This window comes from Eriocheir sinensis, unplaced genomic scaffold (genome assembly GCF_024679095.1).
Source record: "Eriocheir sinensis breed Jianghai 21 unplaced genomic scaffold, ASM2467909v1 Scaffold615, whole genome shotgun sequence".
NCBI lineage: Eukaryota > Metazoa > Arthropoda > Malacostraca > Decapoda > Varunidae > Eriocheir > Eriocheir sinensis.
This window is the reverse complement of record NW_026111960.1, coordinates 190,001-208,694: the sequence shown is the minus strand read 5'-3', so window position 1 is coordinate 208,694 and position 18,694 is coordinate 190,001. Positions and strand designations below refer to the sequence as shown.

The 18,694-nt window shown below is 41.5% G+C and overlaps 1 protein-coding gene across 3 annotated transcripts in view; it reads left to right on the top strand.

Annotated features, from left to right (window-relative positions):
- The first annotated feature begins 457 nt into the window (after positions 1–457).
- Positions 458–18,694, top strand: part of LOC126993447 (beta-1,3-galactosyltransferase 1-like) — a 32,636-nt gene continuing 14,399 nt past the window's right edge. The window contains exon 1 of one of the 3 annotated variants that reach the window (XM_050852571.1): positions 458–591. In XM_050852571.1, the coding sequence (XP_050708528.1) occupies positions 548–591 (44 nt within the window). In that variant the 5' untranslated portion in view covers positions 458–547. The remainder of the gene's footprint in view (positions 592–18,694) is intronic. The other 2 variants (XM_050852569.1, XM_050852570.1) reach the window with 2 other exon arrangements.

Here is an 18,694-nt window from a genome sequence, read left to right as displayed (position 1 = left end):
CTTTTGGGCTTAATATCACACATTTCATTATCAAACTTCCTACTTTTAGCTCCAACTTGAATATATAAATATATAAATAAAAATATAAATATATTTTTATATATATATATATATATATATATATATATATATATATATAGACAGAGAGAGAGAGAGAGAGAGAGAGAGAGAGAGAGAGAGAGAGAGAGAGAGAGAGAGAGAGAGAGAGAGAGAGAGAGAGAGAGAGAGAGAGAGAGAGAGAGAGAGAGAGAGAGAGAGAGAGAGAGAGAGAGAGAGAGAGAGAGAGAGAGAGAGAGAGAGAGAGAGAGAGAGAGAGAGAGGCAAAGACAGACAGAAAGAGTGAGAGAGGGACGAACTGGGAGACACAGAGTGAGATAAACGAGGTAAGGAGACGGTAGAGTTGGGAGAAAGGAGGGAGGGCTGGAGGAAGCTTCAGAGCTGTAGGGAGGGAGGGAGAAGGAGCGAGGGAGGCGAGCGGTTCAGTAGGGCGCTAGGAGCGAGTGGAGGAGCCGAGCCGAGCAGCGCCAGTGTGTGTGTGACGGTGGTGATGTTAACACGCCTGGTGAATGTGCACCTGCCCTCTGCCACCAGGTAAGACACGCACAGGTGTTCAGGTCCACACAAGAACGGACATACATGACGACACAAGTACACATACTCATACACAGGGAGTCATGGATACATAGGTCGAGGTAAACACACATACGCACGCAAGTAAAGGTTCCGATCAACAGGTAGCACAATGCATGCACAGGTAAGAACACACACACACACACACACACACACACACACACACACACACACACACACACACACACACACACACACACACACACACACACACTATTTATTTTAATGTTTACACAACTTCGCTAACTGATTTTACAAACCCGTTTCGAATAAAATATTTTTTTCAACACACAAAAAAATGATTAGAAATGGAGACTACTACTACTACTACTACTACTACTACTACTACTATTACTACTACTACTATTATTACTACTACTATAACTACTACTATTACTACTACTATTACTACTACTACTACTACTACTACTATTATTATTACAACTACTACTACTACTACTACTACTACTGTTACTACTACCAAAACAAAAGGCAATGACTGAGGGTTGCTTAGCAGGCGTGAGTGAGGTGAAGGTGACGACGGTGAGCTCATGTCAGTGTGTTCATGTGGACGACCGCCTGTCACCTTCCCGCAAGCACGTGTGTCAGGACCGGTTAGTGGATGATGCAAGAAAAAAAAGAGGGTCAGACGTAAGAAAAAAATACAGTGGCTGAAGAAAACTGGAGGAGGAGAAATACGTCTGATCCACTTTCGCAATAATAAGCTACCTACCTACTCCCGTGTCCTCCTCCTCCTCCTCCCCCTACACCTCCTCCTCTTTTTTTTCTTCTCTTATATTAATCTTTTTTTTTTTTTTTTGCCTCCACATTCTTCTTTTTGCTCCTAAGCCTTCTTTGTTTTCTTTCCTTGTTGTTGTTGTTGCTGTTGTTGTTTTTGTTGTTGTTGTTGTTCCTGTTGTTGTTGTTGTTGTTGTTGTTGTTGGTGGTGGTGGTGGTGGTGCTGTTCTTCTTCTCCTTCTTCTTCTTCTTCTTCTTTTTCTTTTACTACTACTACTACTACTACTACTACTACTACTACTACTACTACTGTTACTACTATTACTACTATTACTACTACTACTACTACTACTACTTCTTTTTCTTTTTCTTCTTCTTCTTCTTCTTCTTCTTCTTCTTCTTCTTCTTCCTCCCCCTCCTCCTCCTCCTCCTCCTCCTCCTCCTGCTTTTTCAACTGAGTCAATAAAACGTTTGTTCTTTCTATTCAATTTTGTTTATATGATTTGGTTTCTGTTTGTCTGTTGGTTTACGTGTTTCTTCTGAGTCAACAATTTCCTTACTGGTGGAGATTCAGGTCAATTGTGATGTAAATAAAAAGATGAATATATAAATAAGTTTGAATAAGTGAATAAATAATGATCTCGTTTTATAAAGAAGCAAATTAGTCTGGTTATTGTGTGTGTATGAGGCAGGTCACGTGATTCTCTCTCTCTCTCTCTCTCTCTCTCTCTCTCTCACACACACACACACACACACACACACACACAAGCAGCGCCGGCCACTCACTTTCACCAAACCCAGCTGACGCCCGTATACACACACACACACACACACACACACACACACGCGCGCGCACCTACACACATGCACACATATTTAGGTTATGCTCAGTCTTCGTGTTTTTTTTTCTGCTTGTTGTTGTTGTTGTTGTTGTTGTTTATATCTTCTGTTTTTGTTGGTCTAGTTTTGTCATTGTTTGCTTCTCGTTTGTTTTTATATTTGCTCGTTTTTCTTGTTAGGCCAGTTTTCCTTTGTTTTGACTTTTATCCATCCATTGTTGCTCTTTCTTTTTTTTTCTTCTGATGTGATTCTCTTTAAGTGCTCTACCTCTTCTTTCTCCTCCTCCTCTTCTTCTTCTTCTTCTTTTTCTTCTTCTTTTTCTTTTTCTTCTTCTTCTTCTTCATCTTCTTGTCTACTTCCTTTTCTTCTTCGTCTTCTTTTTCTTTTTCTTCTTCTACTTCTTCTTCTTCTTCTTCTTGAGTGTTAATATTGAATTCTCTGAATGTAGCTACAGTAATTACTCTCTCTCTCTCTCTCTCTCTCTCTCTCTCTCTCTCTCTCTCTCTCTCTCTCTCTCTCTCTCTCTCTCTCTCTCTCTCTCTCTCTCTCTCTCTTCATGACAGGTACCTTGTCTTTTCTCAACTCTCCCTTTCACTCTCCCTTCCCCTCCCTACCTCGTAACCTAAATCTGTCTGTCTGTCTGTCTGTGTTTGAATGCATGTCTTTCTGTCTGAATGTTGGTCTATATCTATTTTTGTCTGTCTGTGTGTCTGTTTGTATGTCTGTATTTCTGTCTATGTCTTTTTATCTACCTATCTGCCTGTCTGTCTGTCTGTATATATGTCTCTCTCCATTTCTCTACTTTCTACCCATACTTTTAACACTTTCTTCACACAGCTAAACCGTAACATTTTTTGTCTCTCTCTCTCTCTCTCTCTCTCTCTCTCTCTCTCTCTCTCTCTCTCTCTCTCTCTCTCTCTCTCTCTCTCTCTCTCTCTCTCTTTTACTCACTCTTTCTCACATAATTTGTTGTAGTTAACATGCTGGAACTAATACTCACCACCACCATCACCACCACCATCACCACCACCACCACCACCATCGCCATCACCACCACCACCACCACCACCACTTACATCATTAAAGTCAACACCACACCCAAAGTTTCACCACCGGCGCCACACCACGAGAACACCACCACCACAAGACGTGTGTGTGTGTGTGTGTGTGTGTGTGTGTGTAAAACCACTGACCCGTTCCTCGTAAAGTTTGTGAGTGGTATAGTCTCTCTCTCTCTCTCTCTCTCTCTCTCTCTCTCTCTCTCTCTCTCTCTCTCTCTCTCTCTCTCTCTCTCTCTCTCTCTCTCTCTCAATCACTTTCTCTGTTTCATTGTCTCAAAATTTTATCATCCGTCTTCTTTTCTTTGCATTTCCGTTCCCAATACAATCATATACATTTTTCCCTTCTTTCAAAATGATAAAGACGATGCAAGGAAGGAAGTGAAGGGAGGGAGGGAGGGAGAGAGGAAAGGAAAAAAAGAAGGGAGAGAGGAAGGAATGGTGAAACGGAGACAAAGGGAGAGGAAATAAAAATGTATGGAAAGGATGATAGGGAAAGGGAGGAAGGACGGAAATGAAGGAGGAAGGAAAAAATGAAGGAAGGAACGAGGGAAGGAAAGAAGGAAGGAAGCAGCGGGAGAAGAAGGGTAAGGAAAAAAAAAAGAGAGAAGGGAGGAAGGAAGAAAACGATATGATGGTAAGGGAAGGAAAGATGAGAAGGAAGAAAGAAAAGAAAAGAAAAAAAGGACAATGAATGGAAGGAAAAGAAAAAAAAAAAGGAAGGGAAAGAAGGAAGGCATGAAGGCAAACAAGTCTAATCTCTTTATATCCTTCCTTCTTTTGTATCTTTCTTAGCTGTTCCCTTCCTACCTGTTGCTCTCCCTTCTCCTCCTCTCACCTGTTCTCCTTACCTGTTCGCGAAAGAGGGAATAAGGAGGAAGGGAAGGTTTCTAATACGAGTAAAGATCAAACGAAACAAGGACAAAAAAAAAGAGGAAAACCAGATGTAAGAAGATGAGGCGGTAGGAAGAAGAGGAAACAGGCAGGAGGAGGAGGAGGAGGAGGAGGAGGAGGAGGAGAAGGTGATGAACTCCGGTCGCTCACAAGGTCAAAGTAAGCACGACGTCGAGGAAGGAGGAGGAGGAGGAGGAGGAGGAGGAGGAGATTGAAAGATGAAAAGGAAGATGAATAATTAAAAAGGAAGAAGGGAAATACAAACAGGTGAAGAGATGTCGAAGAAAAAAAGAGGAGGAGGTGGAGGAGGAGGAGGGGGAGGAGGGGGAGGAGGGGGAGGAGGGGGAGCAGGAGGAGAAGGAGGAGAAGGAAGAAGAGGAAGTGGTGATGTTCAGTAATGGTCACGATACGCTTCATTGATTCTCTCTCTCTCTCTCTCTCTCTCTCTCTCTCTCTCTCTCTCTCTCTCTCTCTCTCTCTCTCTCTCTCTCTCTCTCTCTCTCTCTCACGTGACCGGACCAGATTTCTCCTCCGTTGCTGTAGAAAAAAATTGATTCTAAAAGGGCAGGAGAGAGAGAGAGAGAGAGAGAGAGAGAGAGAGAGAGAGAGAGAGAGAGAGAGAGAGAGAGAGAGAGAGAGAGAGAGAGAGAGAGAGAGAGAGAGAGAGAGAGAGAGAGAGAGAGAGAGAGAATATTCTTGTTCTTTTCTCGATTTTCTGTCTTTTGTTGGTGTTTTCTGTTATTTTGTTTTCTTTCTCTCTTCTTTCCTTCCTTCCTTCATTCTTTTTCCTTCATTCGTTCCTTTCATTTTTATATTCTTACCTTCCCTTAATGGAGGAAAAATAAGGCAAGGAGGGAGGTAATGAGCAGGAAGGAGAGATGTCGAGGAAAAACGGAGGAAAGAGGGAGGAGAGAATGAGTGGGTGGAGGAAAGAATGGGTGGAGGAGAGGGAGGGAAACACGAGTTGCTCTAACCTTGACTTAGGTCCGCTTCTCTCTCTCTCTCTCTCTCTCTCTCTCTCTCTCTCTCTCTCTCTCTGTCCTAAATTATAATAGAAAATGAAGGAGATAGAAGGAGGAGGAGGAGGAGGAGGAGGAGGAGGAGGAGGAGGAGGAGGAGGAGGAGGAAGAAGATAGGGAGATGGAGGAAGAGGAGGAGGAAGATAGGGAGATGGAGGAAAAGGAGGAGGAAGAGGAGAAAGCCGAACGTTTGCGGTTTCCTACCATTTACGGAATTTTCAAGCCACCACCACCACGACCACCACCACCACCACCACCACCACCGCCACCACTACCACAACAACAACACAAGGAAAACTATAACCAGACTCATCACTTCCACCACCACCACCACCACCACAACAACAACAACACAAGGAAAACTATAACCAGACTCATCACTTCCACCACCACCACCACCACCACCACAACAACAACAACACAAGGAAAACTATAACCAGACTCATCACTTCCACCACCACCACCACCACAACAACAACACAAGGAAAACTATAACCAGACTCATCACTTCCACCACCACCACCACCACCACAACAACAACAACACAAGGAAAACTATAACAAGACTCATCACTTCCACCACCACCACCACAACAACAACACAAGGAAAACTATAACCAGACTCATCACTTCCACCACCACCACCACCACCACCACAACAACAACACAAGGAAAACTATAACCAGACTCATCACTTCCACCACCACCACCACCACAACAACAACACAAGGAAAACTATAACCAGACTCATCACTTCCACCACCACCACCACCACCACCACAACAACAACAACACAAGGACAACTATAACCAGACGCATCACTTCCACTACCACCACCACTACAACTACACAAGGAAAACTATAACCATACTCATCACTTCCACCACCACCACCACCACCACAACAACAACAACAACACAAGGAAAACTATAACCAGACTCATCACTTCCACCACCACCACCACCACCACCACCACCACAACAACAACAACAACACAAGGAAAACTATAACCAGACTCATCACTTCCACCACCACCACCACCACCACCACAACAACAACAACAACACAAGGAAAACTATAACCAGACTCATCACTTCCACCACCACCACCACCACCACAACAACAACAACAACACAAGGAAAACTATAACCAGACTCATCACTTCCACCACCACCACCACCATCACAACAACAACAACAACACAAGGAAAACTATAACCAGACTCATCACTTCCACCTCCACCACCACAACAACAACAACAACAACAACAACACAAGGAAAACTATAACCAGACTCATCACTTCCACCTCCACCACCACAACAACAACAACAACAACAACAACACAAGGAAAACTATAACCAGACTCATCACTTCCACCTCCACCACCACCACCATCACAACAACAACAACAACAACAACACAAGGAAAACTATAACCAGACTCATCACTTCCACCTCCACCACCACAACAACAACAACAACAACAACACAAGGAAAACTATAACCAGACTCATCACTTCCACCTCCACCACCACCACCACAACAACAACAACAACAACAACAACAACAACAACAACAACAACAACACGAGGAAAACTATAACCAGACTCTCTCACACACACACACACACACACACACACACACACACACACACACACACACACACACACACACCATGTAATCAATGTTGCCAAAGAGATAAGTCAACCTCAGAGAAGAGATTTTCACATCGACAGAACATATTATTTTGGTAACGCTAACAATGGTGGTGATGACGGTGGTGGGGGGCACCACCGTCATCACCACCACTATCACCACCAGAAAAAAACAGCAACATACCTAACAATAAAAAAAAAATAAAAAAATAACCAGGCTCACCACCTTCACCACCACCACCATCACCACCACCACCACCGTCATCACCACCATTGTTAGCGTTACCAAAATAATATGTTCTGTCGATGTGAAAATCTCTTCTCTGAGGTTGACTTATCTCTTTGGCAACATTGATTACATGGTGTGTGTGTGTGTGTGTGTGTGTGTGTGTGTGTGTGTGTGTGTGTGTGTGTGTGTTTTTTTTTTTTTCGTTGAAGTCCATTAATTTGTTTGCTTATTTACTTATGAGAGAGAGAGAGAGAGAGAGAGAGAGAGAGAGAGAGAGAGAGAGAGAGAGAGAGAGAGAGAGAGAGAGAGAGAGAGAGAGAGAGAGAGAGAGAGAGAGAGAGAGAGAGAGAGAGAGAGAGAGAGAGAGAGAGAGAGAGAGAGAGAGAGAGAGAGAGAGAGAGAGAGAGAGAGAGAGAGAGAGAGAGAGAGATGTGCAACAGTAATGAGGTCGAGGTAAACTGGAGGAATGGAGGAAAGGAGAGAAGGAGAGAATGGGAGGGAAAAAACATGCTTAGTCGAGAAAAAAGTGGAGGGGAGGAAGGGAGGAAAGAAGGAAGGAGGGAGGGAAGGAATATAGATTGAAAAGAAGTAGAGACGGAAGAAAGGAAAGAAAGAAAGAAAGGCAAGAATATCGTATGAAAGGAAGGACTGAAGGAAATAAGGAAGGAGAAGAAAGAGAGGAAGGAAGGAAGGAAGAGAGGAAGGAAGGAAGGAAAGAAGGAAGAAAGAGAGGAAGGAAGGAAGGAAAGAAGAAAGAAAGAGAGGAAGGAAGGAAGAGAGGAAGATAGGAAGAAAGGAAGGAAGCAAGGAGGGAAGGAAGAAAGAGAGGAAGGAAGGAAGGAAGGAAGGAAGGAAGGAAGGAAGGAAGGAAGAGAGGAAGGTAGAAAGGAAGGAAGGAAGAAAGAGAGGAAGGAAGGAAGGAAGGAAGAAAGGAAGGAAGGAGGAAAGGCATGGGTATTAAATGGAAGGAAAAAAAGGAAGAAAATATGGAAGGAAGGAAGGAAGAAAGTAAGGGAGGACAGAAAGAAGGAAAGAAAACCCATCAATCACCAAAAAAAAAAAAAACACCTGCAAACGAGGAAAGACGCGAAGAAAAAAAAAGTAATAAAAAAGAAAGAAAGAAGAGAAAAAAAGTCAGGCAATAAACAAAACAAAACAAATAAACAAAAAATAAAGATGAAGGGAAGAACAGAAAGAAACAACACACCACAAAGACACCAATCCCAAAACAAAACAAAACAACACAAAACAATGAAAGAAAGCAAAATAAACACAAAGGAACAAATCACGACAAAACATACCCTTCTTAGCCACACAATCCTCCATCCTTATCCACCAAATATCCAGGAAGCGGAGGTGGAATCGGGTAAGGGCTGGGGAAAGGGAAGGTGGAGAGGGGCGTGGAGGGGGGCGTGGAAGGTGGGTGTGGAGGGGGAGGCGTCAGGTGGAGAGGGAGAAAGGCGTGTGGATGGGAGGTTAGCGGCCAGGTGAAAGGGAGATAGGTAGGTAGGAAGGTAGGAAGGTGCAGGTAAGGAGATGAGATGAAGTAACGGGAGGTGATGGTGGTGGTGGTGATGGTGGTGGTGATGGTGGTGGTAATGGTGGTGGTGGTGGTGGTGGTGGTGATGGTGGTGGTGGTGGTGGTGGTAATGGTGGTGGTGGTGGTGGTGGTGGTGGTGATGGTGGTGGTGGTGGTGGTGGTAATGGTGGTGGTGGTGGTGGTGGTGTTATGGAATGTGGTTAAGGTCTAATTTTTTTTTATCTGCTCCTCTTTTTTCCTCTCTTCTCTTCTGTTCTCTTCTCTATCTATCAATTTATCTGTCTATCTATCTATCTTTTCCTTTGTTCAATTCTTTCCTTTTTTTTTCCTTTTCTGTATTTCTTTCACTCTTTCATTTGTATGTCTCTGTCTGTCTTTGTTCCTTTCTTTATTGTTTCCATCCCTCCTTCTTTCCTTTCTTTCTTCTTCCTTCTTTCCTTCCGTCCGTCCTTCCCTCCTTTCCTTCCTTCTTTCCATCATTTCTTCCTTCCTTACTTCCTTTCTTCTTTCCTTCCTTCCTTCCCTCCTTTCCTTCCTTCTTTCCATCATTTCTTCCTTCCTTCCTTTCTTCTTTCCTTCCGTCCGTCCTTCCCTTCCTTTCTTCCTTCCTTCCTTCCTTCTTTCCTTCCTTCTTTACTTCTTTCCTTCCGTCCGTCCTTCCCTCCTTTTCTTCCTTTTTTCCATCATTCCTTCCTTCCTCCTTTCCTTCCGTCTCCTCTTCCTTACTTCCATTTATTTTTTTCTCCCCCTTTTTCCTCTCCCTCTCTCTCTGTCAACCATATGGAGTCTATTGTACAACCTCCTTTCACTTCTGTGCTACAATCACTACTACTACTATTACATTTTTTTTAATTCACTGACTCAACCCGCAAGACACGACACTTAACGAGGGGGAGAAGTAATAACAGTGGGTGATCAGATGAACTACAAGACAAGCAGGAGTGAGGCATCTCGTGTACATTAACTGCAGACAAGAAAACACTTAAGAACACAATACGCGACGCACACAATGGGTTTCGTCAAGACTGAGCTGGGTATTCATTCCCCCGCGGAGTCTTGGTTGTGTTATTGTGGAAGAAGAAATGTCTCTCGTATGTAATTAAGAAGAAGAACGTGTTTTTAACTTGTCTCATTATGCTAGGGAACGAAAGAGTTAGGGGAACAAATGAATCTTCCAGTGAAATATGAATGTGGATTTAGTCGAAACAAGAATAAGTGAGTGTGTGAACATGGAAGTTATCGAAGGACGTATTTAACTTTTTTTTTATTACGATGAAGATTAAAAGAGTTAAGAGATTAAAATTCGTTTTCCAGATAAAAAAAAAAAGAAAGATGTAAAATCAGTTGAAGTTAATGCGAGTGAAAACATAGTAATTATTGAAGAACACATTTTGTTTTTCATTTTGCTAAAGAGGAAGGAGTTAGGAGACCAAACGAACCTTCCAATAAAATGTCAATGTACAGTTAGACGACACGCGTAAATAAAATAACTGAATAAATGAGAATGAGAACAGACAACTGATCGAAGGACGTATTTAGCTTTTCTTATTATGTAAATGAGGGAAGAGTTAAGAAACTGAATTAGTCTTTCAAAAACAAAATATGCACAATTACCCGAAAGAAAAGAATGAAATAACTGTCGGTGTGAACTGATAAAATCATCGAAGAGCATTATTTTAGCTTTTCATTATGTGAAGATAAAAAGAATGGAGTGATTCAATTAGTCTTCCAGGAAAATAAATAAATATGTACAGTTAGTCGAAGTTCATGAGAGTGAGAACAGAGTAATTATCGAAGAACACATTTAGCTTTTAATTACGCTTAAGGGGAGGGAGTTAAGAGATTGAACGTAGTCTTCCAGAAAAAAAGAAATGTGTACAATTATTCGAAACTCAGGAATAAAATACCTAACAGTGTGAACATATAAAATTATTCTGGAACATTATTTCAACTTTTATTGTATAGCGAGGAAAAGACTCAAGAGATGAAAATAGCCTTCCAGGAAAAAAAAATAATGTACAGTTAATCGAAGTTGATGAAAGTGAGAACAAAATAATTATCGAAGAGCACATTTAGTTTTTTTTTATTATGCTTAAGAGAAAAAAATAAAAGTTACAAGACTAAATTAACCTTCCAGTTAAATATAAACGTACAGTTTGTCGAAACAAATATAAAATAACTAATTAAATGATAATGAGACCAGGGAAATTATCGGAGAACATATATTTAACTTTTTTTATTTATGCCAAAGAGGAAATGAGTTGATAAGATAAACTCCAAACGTACAATTAGATGAACCACAAGAATAAAATGATTGAATAAATGACTGAGAATAGATAAACAGTGAACACACACACACACACACACACACACACACACACACACCGTCTGGAGCGGAAATAAATTGTACAGTAAGTTATTTATTGCATCTTTGTTCCACTGTACTATGTGGGCGTGGCTGAGGCAAGGAGGAGGAGGAGGAGGAGGGCGAAGAAAGAAAGACAGGAAAAGGAGAAAGAAGAAGAGGAAGAGGAGGAGGAGGAGGAGGAGGAGGGCGAAGAAAGAAAGAAAGGAAGAGGAGAAAGAAGAGGAGGAGGAGGAGGAGGAGGGAAGACTTTTCTTTATCTTTTACTTCAGTTCATATGAAGAAAGTTCAAACACTTCAAAAGGCCGTGAATAACTGTTTGCATTCTTCCTTTTTCCTCAGACTTCAAATTTTCTCACACACACACACACAAAAAAAAAAAAAAACTGCCAAAGAATGTTTTTCCGTTTGGTAAAGTAAATTTTTTTTGCAGTTTTCTCTTGAAAGTCGAAGTAAAAATGGAAAAGCCAATTTGTGTGACAGAGAAATACTGACTGACCTTAAACTATTGACAGAGGAGACAGACAGGTACACGCAGACAGAGACAGACAGGTAGAGATACAGGAACACTGACAGAACATGCAGGTACAGAGAGACACGCATAAACACGGAAGAAAACAGACAGACAGGCAGAGAGAGAGAGGGACACAGATAGACAGGCAAAGAGACAGGAACACTGACAGAACATGCAGGTACAAAGAGACATACGCATAAACACGGAAGTAAACAGACAGACATGCAGAGCGAGAGAGAGGGACACAGATAGCAAATAGACTCAGACAGACAGGTAGAGAGACAGGAACACAGATAGATAACATGCAGGTACAGAGAGACACACGAATAAACACGGAAGAAAACATACAGAGAGAGAGAAGAGGCAAGATAGATAAGAGGCAAGATAGAGAAACAGGAACAGAGCAAAACAAGTCGAGGAAAACGTTGGCAGAGAAAAAAGAAAAGACAGCTCAACAGACAGACAGACAGGCAACGCTTCACCCACAGAACACACGGAGACAAAAGGAAATCAACACAGAGAAAGTGAATATAAATCTTGCCATCCGCACACAAACATCTCCGTTATTACCTAATCGGGGGAGGAGAATTCGTGTTCGTGGGAAGAGATAAACTTTGATTGGACGGATTTGTGAGTGTGTCCTTCGGGGTGTGGCGGGTGTGGTAACAGTGCTTGGTGTGTCGTGGGGGGGAGGGGGGGGGGGGCGTGGGGGCGTGAGTGATTTTATAATTCTGAGCAATACTTTTTCCTCTGTCTGGCTGTTTGTTTATATACGTTTGTGTCTATGTGTCTGTCTGTCTTTGTATCTTTGTATGTGTCTGTGTATCTGTCTGTGTGTGTGTGTGTGTGTGTGTGTGTGTGTGTGTGTGTGTGTGTGTGTGTGTGTGTGTGTGTGTGTTTATATCTGTGTATGTGTGTTTCTCTGCATGTCCATCCGTCTGTTTCTGTATCTGTTTGTCTGTCCGTATCTATCTTTCTGTCTGTGTCTGTCTGTTTTGTATCTGCTTGGCTGTCTACCCATCTTTCTTCTGTCTGTGTATCTGTCTGTTTCTGTATATGTTTGTCTGTCCGTATCATCATTCTGCCTGTATCTGTCTGTCTATGTATCTGTTTGTCTGTCCGCATATATCTTTCTGTCTGTGTCTGTCTGTTCTGTATCTGTTTGTCTGTCTATTCATCTTTCTTTTGTCTGTGCATGTCTGTCTGTCTCTGCATCTGTTTGTCTGTCCGCATCTATATGTCTGTATTTCCGTCAATGCGTCTTCTAATATGTCCTTCTATGTATATGTATCTGCTTGTTTGTCTGCTTATCTGTCTGTCTGTCTGTCTGCTTCTATATGCAATTCAACAGTATGTACACTTCCTAATTTTACACACAAGGCAGACTAAACTAGAAAAAAACTCAACCTTTGCACGTATAAACCTAATTCAAAACCAGGTGAAGGCAAGTCTCAGGTAACGTTCAGGTGACAAAAAAATAAAATGGAAAAAAAATACCAACGTCATCCACACTAAAAGACTTGTTAACTAAAGTGGTTCTCGCCGACACGCACACACACACACACACACACACGCACACGCACACACACACACACACACACACACACAGGAATATATTCTGGTGATAAGAACTGACGCGGTGAGGTGGGGAAATAAAAACTGGTTAAGGGATATTCGTGTGTGTGTGTGTGTGTGTGTGTGTGTGTGTGTGTGTGTGTGTGTGTGTGTGTGTGTGTGTGTGTGTGTGTGTGTGTGTGAATACCGTTTTAAATTATTCCTCCCTTATTTTCTTCCCTTTCTTCTGTCTGTGTTCTCTGGCTGTCTCCTGTCTGCCTGTCTGTCTAAATGTCTGTCTGTCTGTCTACCTGTTCGTGTCTGTGTTGATCTGTCTGTATGCCTGTGTCCTCTGGCTGTCCGATTACTGTATGTCTGTCAATATGTCAATCTGTCTGTGAGTTTATATAAAGTCTGTCTGTTTCTGTCAACATTTCCAGGCTTGTCGATATACTTCCTTTCACACTAACTGGTATAATCTTTTTGTTTTCATTTCGTATTGCATTGCCCTTACAAAACGGTAAAAGCTTACAGTTTTGTCAACAGAAAACGAAAACAAAATAATAAATCCTGTGACAAATTTCTTTTCCATATTTTCGTGAATCAGTAAATCTAAATCATCACCATCACACACACACACACACACACACACACACACACACACACACACACACACACACACACACACACACACACACACACCTGTTTAACACACACCTGCCCACACTCACCCTCGTTTCCCCTCACACCCACACACAAAATAATAAGCCTTTGACATTTTTCTTATCCATATTTCCGTGAATCAGTAAATCCTAAATCATCACCCCCCCCCCCCCACACACACCTGTTTCAACACACCTGCTCACACTTACCCTTGTTTTCCTTCACATCCACTTACACGAACAAATTCCCCCAGAAGCTCGCCTGTCTTTATAACACGCTCCGCCAGGAAGGGAAATAAAAGTTAAAGGTGACTCGCTAATGGAAAGTAAGAGAGCAGAACTGGCGGCGAAAAGACAAACAAGAAGTGAGACCTTTAATGCGCTTTTACTCGCCTCTGGTTGACGGACAAAAAGTGGAAACTGTCGAAGATGAAAGTGAAGGCAATAATGTGAATCAGGAAGTGACGCCAAGAGGGAAATATTAAGAGAGGCGTTTATGATTGAAAGTGTTGAGAGAGAGGGACACGAAAGAAAGAATGAAGTGTAAACATATTCGCATTTGCATAGATATGAGACTATGAATATATGAATAAATAAATGAAAATGCTTGTAAATAGATTGACGGATAGATAGATACACACACTGATAAACATATAAATAGGTTGACAAATTGTAGACAGGGATAAATAGATGAATTGGAAGATATATAGACTGACAAACAAATAGATGTATAATATAGATAAATAAAAAGATATAGACCGATAGATAAATATAGATATAGAGATAGATAAGTAAATAAAAAAATAAATACACACATGAAAAAAAGTTTAATCAGCGTTAGACAGGTCGACTAATTAACGGGAGAGGTATAACGTAATGATCGCAGGTGAGAAAAAAATGGCAGGTAAGTATAATTAGTGGGTCATGATCTCTCTCTCTCTCTCTCTCTCTCCTTACCACCTATATAACAGTTCCCATTCTCCTTCATCTCCTCCTCCTCCTACTTATCCTCCTAATCATCATCATCATCATCATCATCCCTTTCTCCCTTTCCCTTCTTCCCTGAGACATATATTCAACAACATCGATGACAACAACAACAACGACAACAGCACAACGCCTAACAGTTAAGACAAAAACAGGCCTCAGAAACAGGTTATTGCACCCCCTTCACCCTCCCCCACCGCGCCCCCTACCTCCCCCCCCCCAAAAAAAAAATAATAAACGGGACCATAACGGGAGTAGAGGAAGAAAACGGAAAGGGGGGCACCCACCACCACCACCACCACCACTACTACTACTACTACTACTACTACTACTACTACTACTACTACTACTACTACTATGAAGCCTAACTCTACACAAGACAAGGCCACAGGAGATAATTTATGCCGCCAACAGGAATGTCTCGATTGCCTCTCTCTTTCTCACTCTCTCTTACCTATTATAGAAAACCAGTTGGCGTTGGACGGGGTATGAAGGAGACACTGCGACGTTTTTATGGTGGTGACTTATTGTTATTTAGGTGATTGTTTATTGTCCTTCATCGTTGTTATTATTATTACTGCCCTTTTATTCGTTATTAAGTATTGGCAAGAGTCTATTGAGTATCATTATTCTCGATTTATTCGTTATTATGTATTATTACGTATTTATCAGGCATCATTAACATCCATCATTTACGTTATTACTCGTTTGAAATATCATTGTTATTATTATGAAGTTGTAGTAGTAGTAGTAATAGTAGTAGTAGTAGTAGTAGAGGAATAATAATAATAAGAAGAAGAAGAGGAAGAGGAAGAAGAGGATGAAGAAGAGGAAAAGGAAGAAGAGGAAGAAGAAGAAGAAGAAGAAGATAACAACAACAACAACAGTAACAACAACTATTACAGCGACAAGAAAGAATAGGAAAAGCAGTATACGTAGCAGCAGTAGTAGTTATAGTGATGATAGTGGTGGCTAGTACTATTGTTGTTGTTGTTGACGGTGACAAAACACAATGGCACAACAACCCGCATCACGCAGCTCCTATAAACAAGAGTACTGCAGAGAATGCCACAGGAACGACACACCAGACGCTCGCCAACACACCACCTGCGGCCGCCTCAATTGGTGGGTCCGGGCTGTTGGCAACTACTGTACCACTGACGCACTACGTACTCTCTCCACTTACTTCTGTGGAACTACTCGCAACCTGGTCATATAAAGAAGGAAAGGAGGAAGGAAGAAAAGGGAGACAGGAAGGGAGGGTGGGAAGGAAGGAAGGAAGGAAAGAAGGGAGACAGGAAGGGAGGGTGGGAGGAAGGAAGGAAGGAAGGAAAGAAGGGAGACAGGAAGGAAGGGAGGGAAGGAAGGAAGGAAGGAAAGAAGGGAGACAGGAAGGAAGGGTGGGAAGGAAGGAAGGAAGGAAGGAAGGAAAGAAGGGAGACAGGAAGGGAGGGAGGGAGGAAGGGAGGAAAGAAGGGAGGGAAGGAAGGAAGGAAGGAAGTTGTTAATCATGTTTAGAGAAGCGAAATGATGCTCCAGCTTGCAAGAGTTAAAATTAAGGCTCATTCTCAAACATTTCTGGACTTACACAACCAAATTTCATGAGGCTTCCGTAGAGGTAGTAGGTAGTTGTATGACCAGGTGGTAGTTTGACAAGGCTTCTGCACCATGAATGTGAGATAAACACTCATGAGAAAATGATTAATCTCCTATGTGGATTTTGGATTTTTTTTTTTTTACAGCAGAGGAGACAATGCGAGGGTGTAAAAAAAAAAAAAAAAGTTGTTATAGCGAAAAGTGTCAGAGAATGCGATTTACGTCACAGAAAAGGAGGAAAACAATGCATAGGAACGGCGGCTTTTCCAGAGTATACCAGTGAAAGGGATCGAAGAGTGAAGATACGGATTATGAACTCTTGCATTGGGAAGCTGAACATGCCAAATTCTTCGTCTTCCTCCTATTCCTCTTCTTCTTCACCTTCTTCCTTTTATGCGTTGAGGCCTAATTTTTCTTCCCTCATGTTTCCTCAAGTGGTTTAAGTGGTCGGCTCAAATTCGTGGTTGCGCGCAATTTTTTTTTTTCATCCTCACTTTTTAAGAATTGTTCATCACCACGGTTATATTTTTTTATACTCTGAAGCCTAATTTCATTCTCATTCTTCTGAAAAACCATTCATTACCACATTTACTTTCCTTTTTTAAACTCTGAAGCCTAATTTTATTCTCACTCTACTCAAAAACCATTCATTACCACATTTACTTTCCTTTTTTAAACTCTGAAGCCTAATTTTATTCTCACTCTTCTCAAAAACCATTCATTATCACATTTAGTTTCCTTTTTAAACTCTGAAGCCTAATTTTATTCTCACTCTTCTCAAAAACCATTCATTATCACATTTACTTTCCTTTTTTTAAACTCTGAAGCCTATTTTTATTCCCACACTTTTTAAGAACTATTCATCAACACAATAATTTATCCTTTTAAGTTCTGAAGCATATTTTTATTCTCACCCTTTTTAAAAACCATCCAAAGGCACAAATACTTTTTTTCTACACTCCAACATATTTTTGCTATCTTTTAAAATCAGTTATTATCACAATTACTTATTCCTTTTTACTCTCTCAAGCCTATTTTAACATATTTTTGCCATCTTTTGAAATCAGTCATTATCACATTTACTTATTCCATTTTACTCTCTCAAGCCTATTTTTCATGCCTTTCATACGGTTTTGGAACGGCACTTTTGGTCGACGAAGCGTGTGGAAGCGTCAAGATTTTTTTAGTTATACCTTCTTCCGAGTCTAATCCCCCTAATGAAGCTCTAATGAACCAAGGCTGGGCTGGGAGTAATTAAGGGTTGGCGGGCAGCGTGTGTGTAATCTTCATTCGTTTGGGAGTAATTGACGGTGGCTGGCAATCAAGGGGTTTCGAACGTGGGGATAAAGATTAGTTTCGAGAGGCAATCATTCCGCCACTCCTTCCCAACCTACATGTGCGTACTGGTTTGGTCTCTGGTCGTGGTTGTTATCTTTTGTGTTATCTTTTATCTTCTTCATCTACTAGTTTTTTTTTCTCTTCCGGATTCCTCTTCCCTTTCTTTTCTTGCTTTTCTTCGATTTTCTTCTTTTTCGTTTAATTATTCTTATTTCTTCTTTTTCGTTTCCTTGTTGTTGTTGTTGTTGTTGTTCTTCTTCTTCTTCTTCTTCTTCATCTTCTTAATTATCTCTTTTATTCAACTTCTTTTCTTCCTCATTTCCTTCATTTTTCTTTTTTTCTTCCTTTTACTTCATTTACTCCTTTCTTCATTTTCTTTTATTTCATCATCATCATCATCTTTTCTTCTTCTTCTTCTTCTTCTTCTTCTTCTTCTTCTTCTTCTTCTTCTTCTTCTTCTTCTTCTTCTTCATCTTCTTCTTCATCTTCTTCTTCTTCTTCTTCTTCTTCTTTTTCTGTAGGTCAGGTGGTCAGAGCGGGGTCTCAGATTCAATGAATATCACACACACAAAAACTTTCCTCTTTAGTTCAACAGTTATGTGTGTGTGTGTGTGTGTGTGTGTGTGTTCCCCTGGTAACACGACATGCTCCGCCCCTCTCCAGTCCCCTCCACCCCACCCCATCCCACACATACACAGTAACCCCTTTCTACTCTACTCTACTCTACTCTCTCTCTCTCTCTCTCTCTCTCTCTCTCTCTCTCTCTCTCTCTCTCTCTCTCTCTCTCTCTCTCTCTCTTCTCTCTCTCTCTCTCGGAACGTTGACTTTAATTTATTCCTGCCCAGGTAAATACGAAGGCTGTTTACCTGCAATTAGGGTGGATTATGTGGCCTTTGTGGTAACAGGTGAGGTGAGGGTGTTGAGGTGAGGGTGTAGAGGTGAGGCTGTTGGGTGGGGTGAGGTGGGGATATGGGGTGTGGATGGTGGATAGGGTGAAGGACTGAAGGTGTTGGGGTAAGGGGGGGGAGAGGTGAGGGTTGTGGGTGGGGTCGCTGTGTTATTTTAGGGAGTAGCGG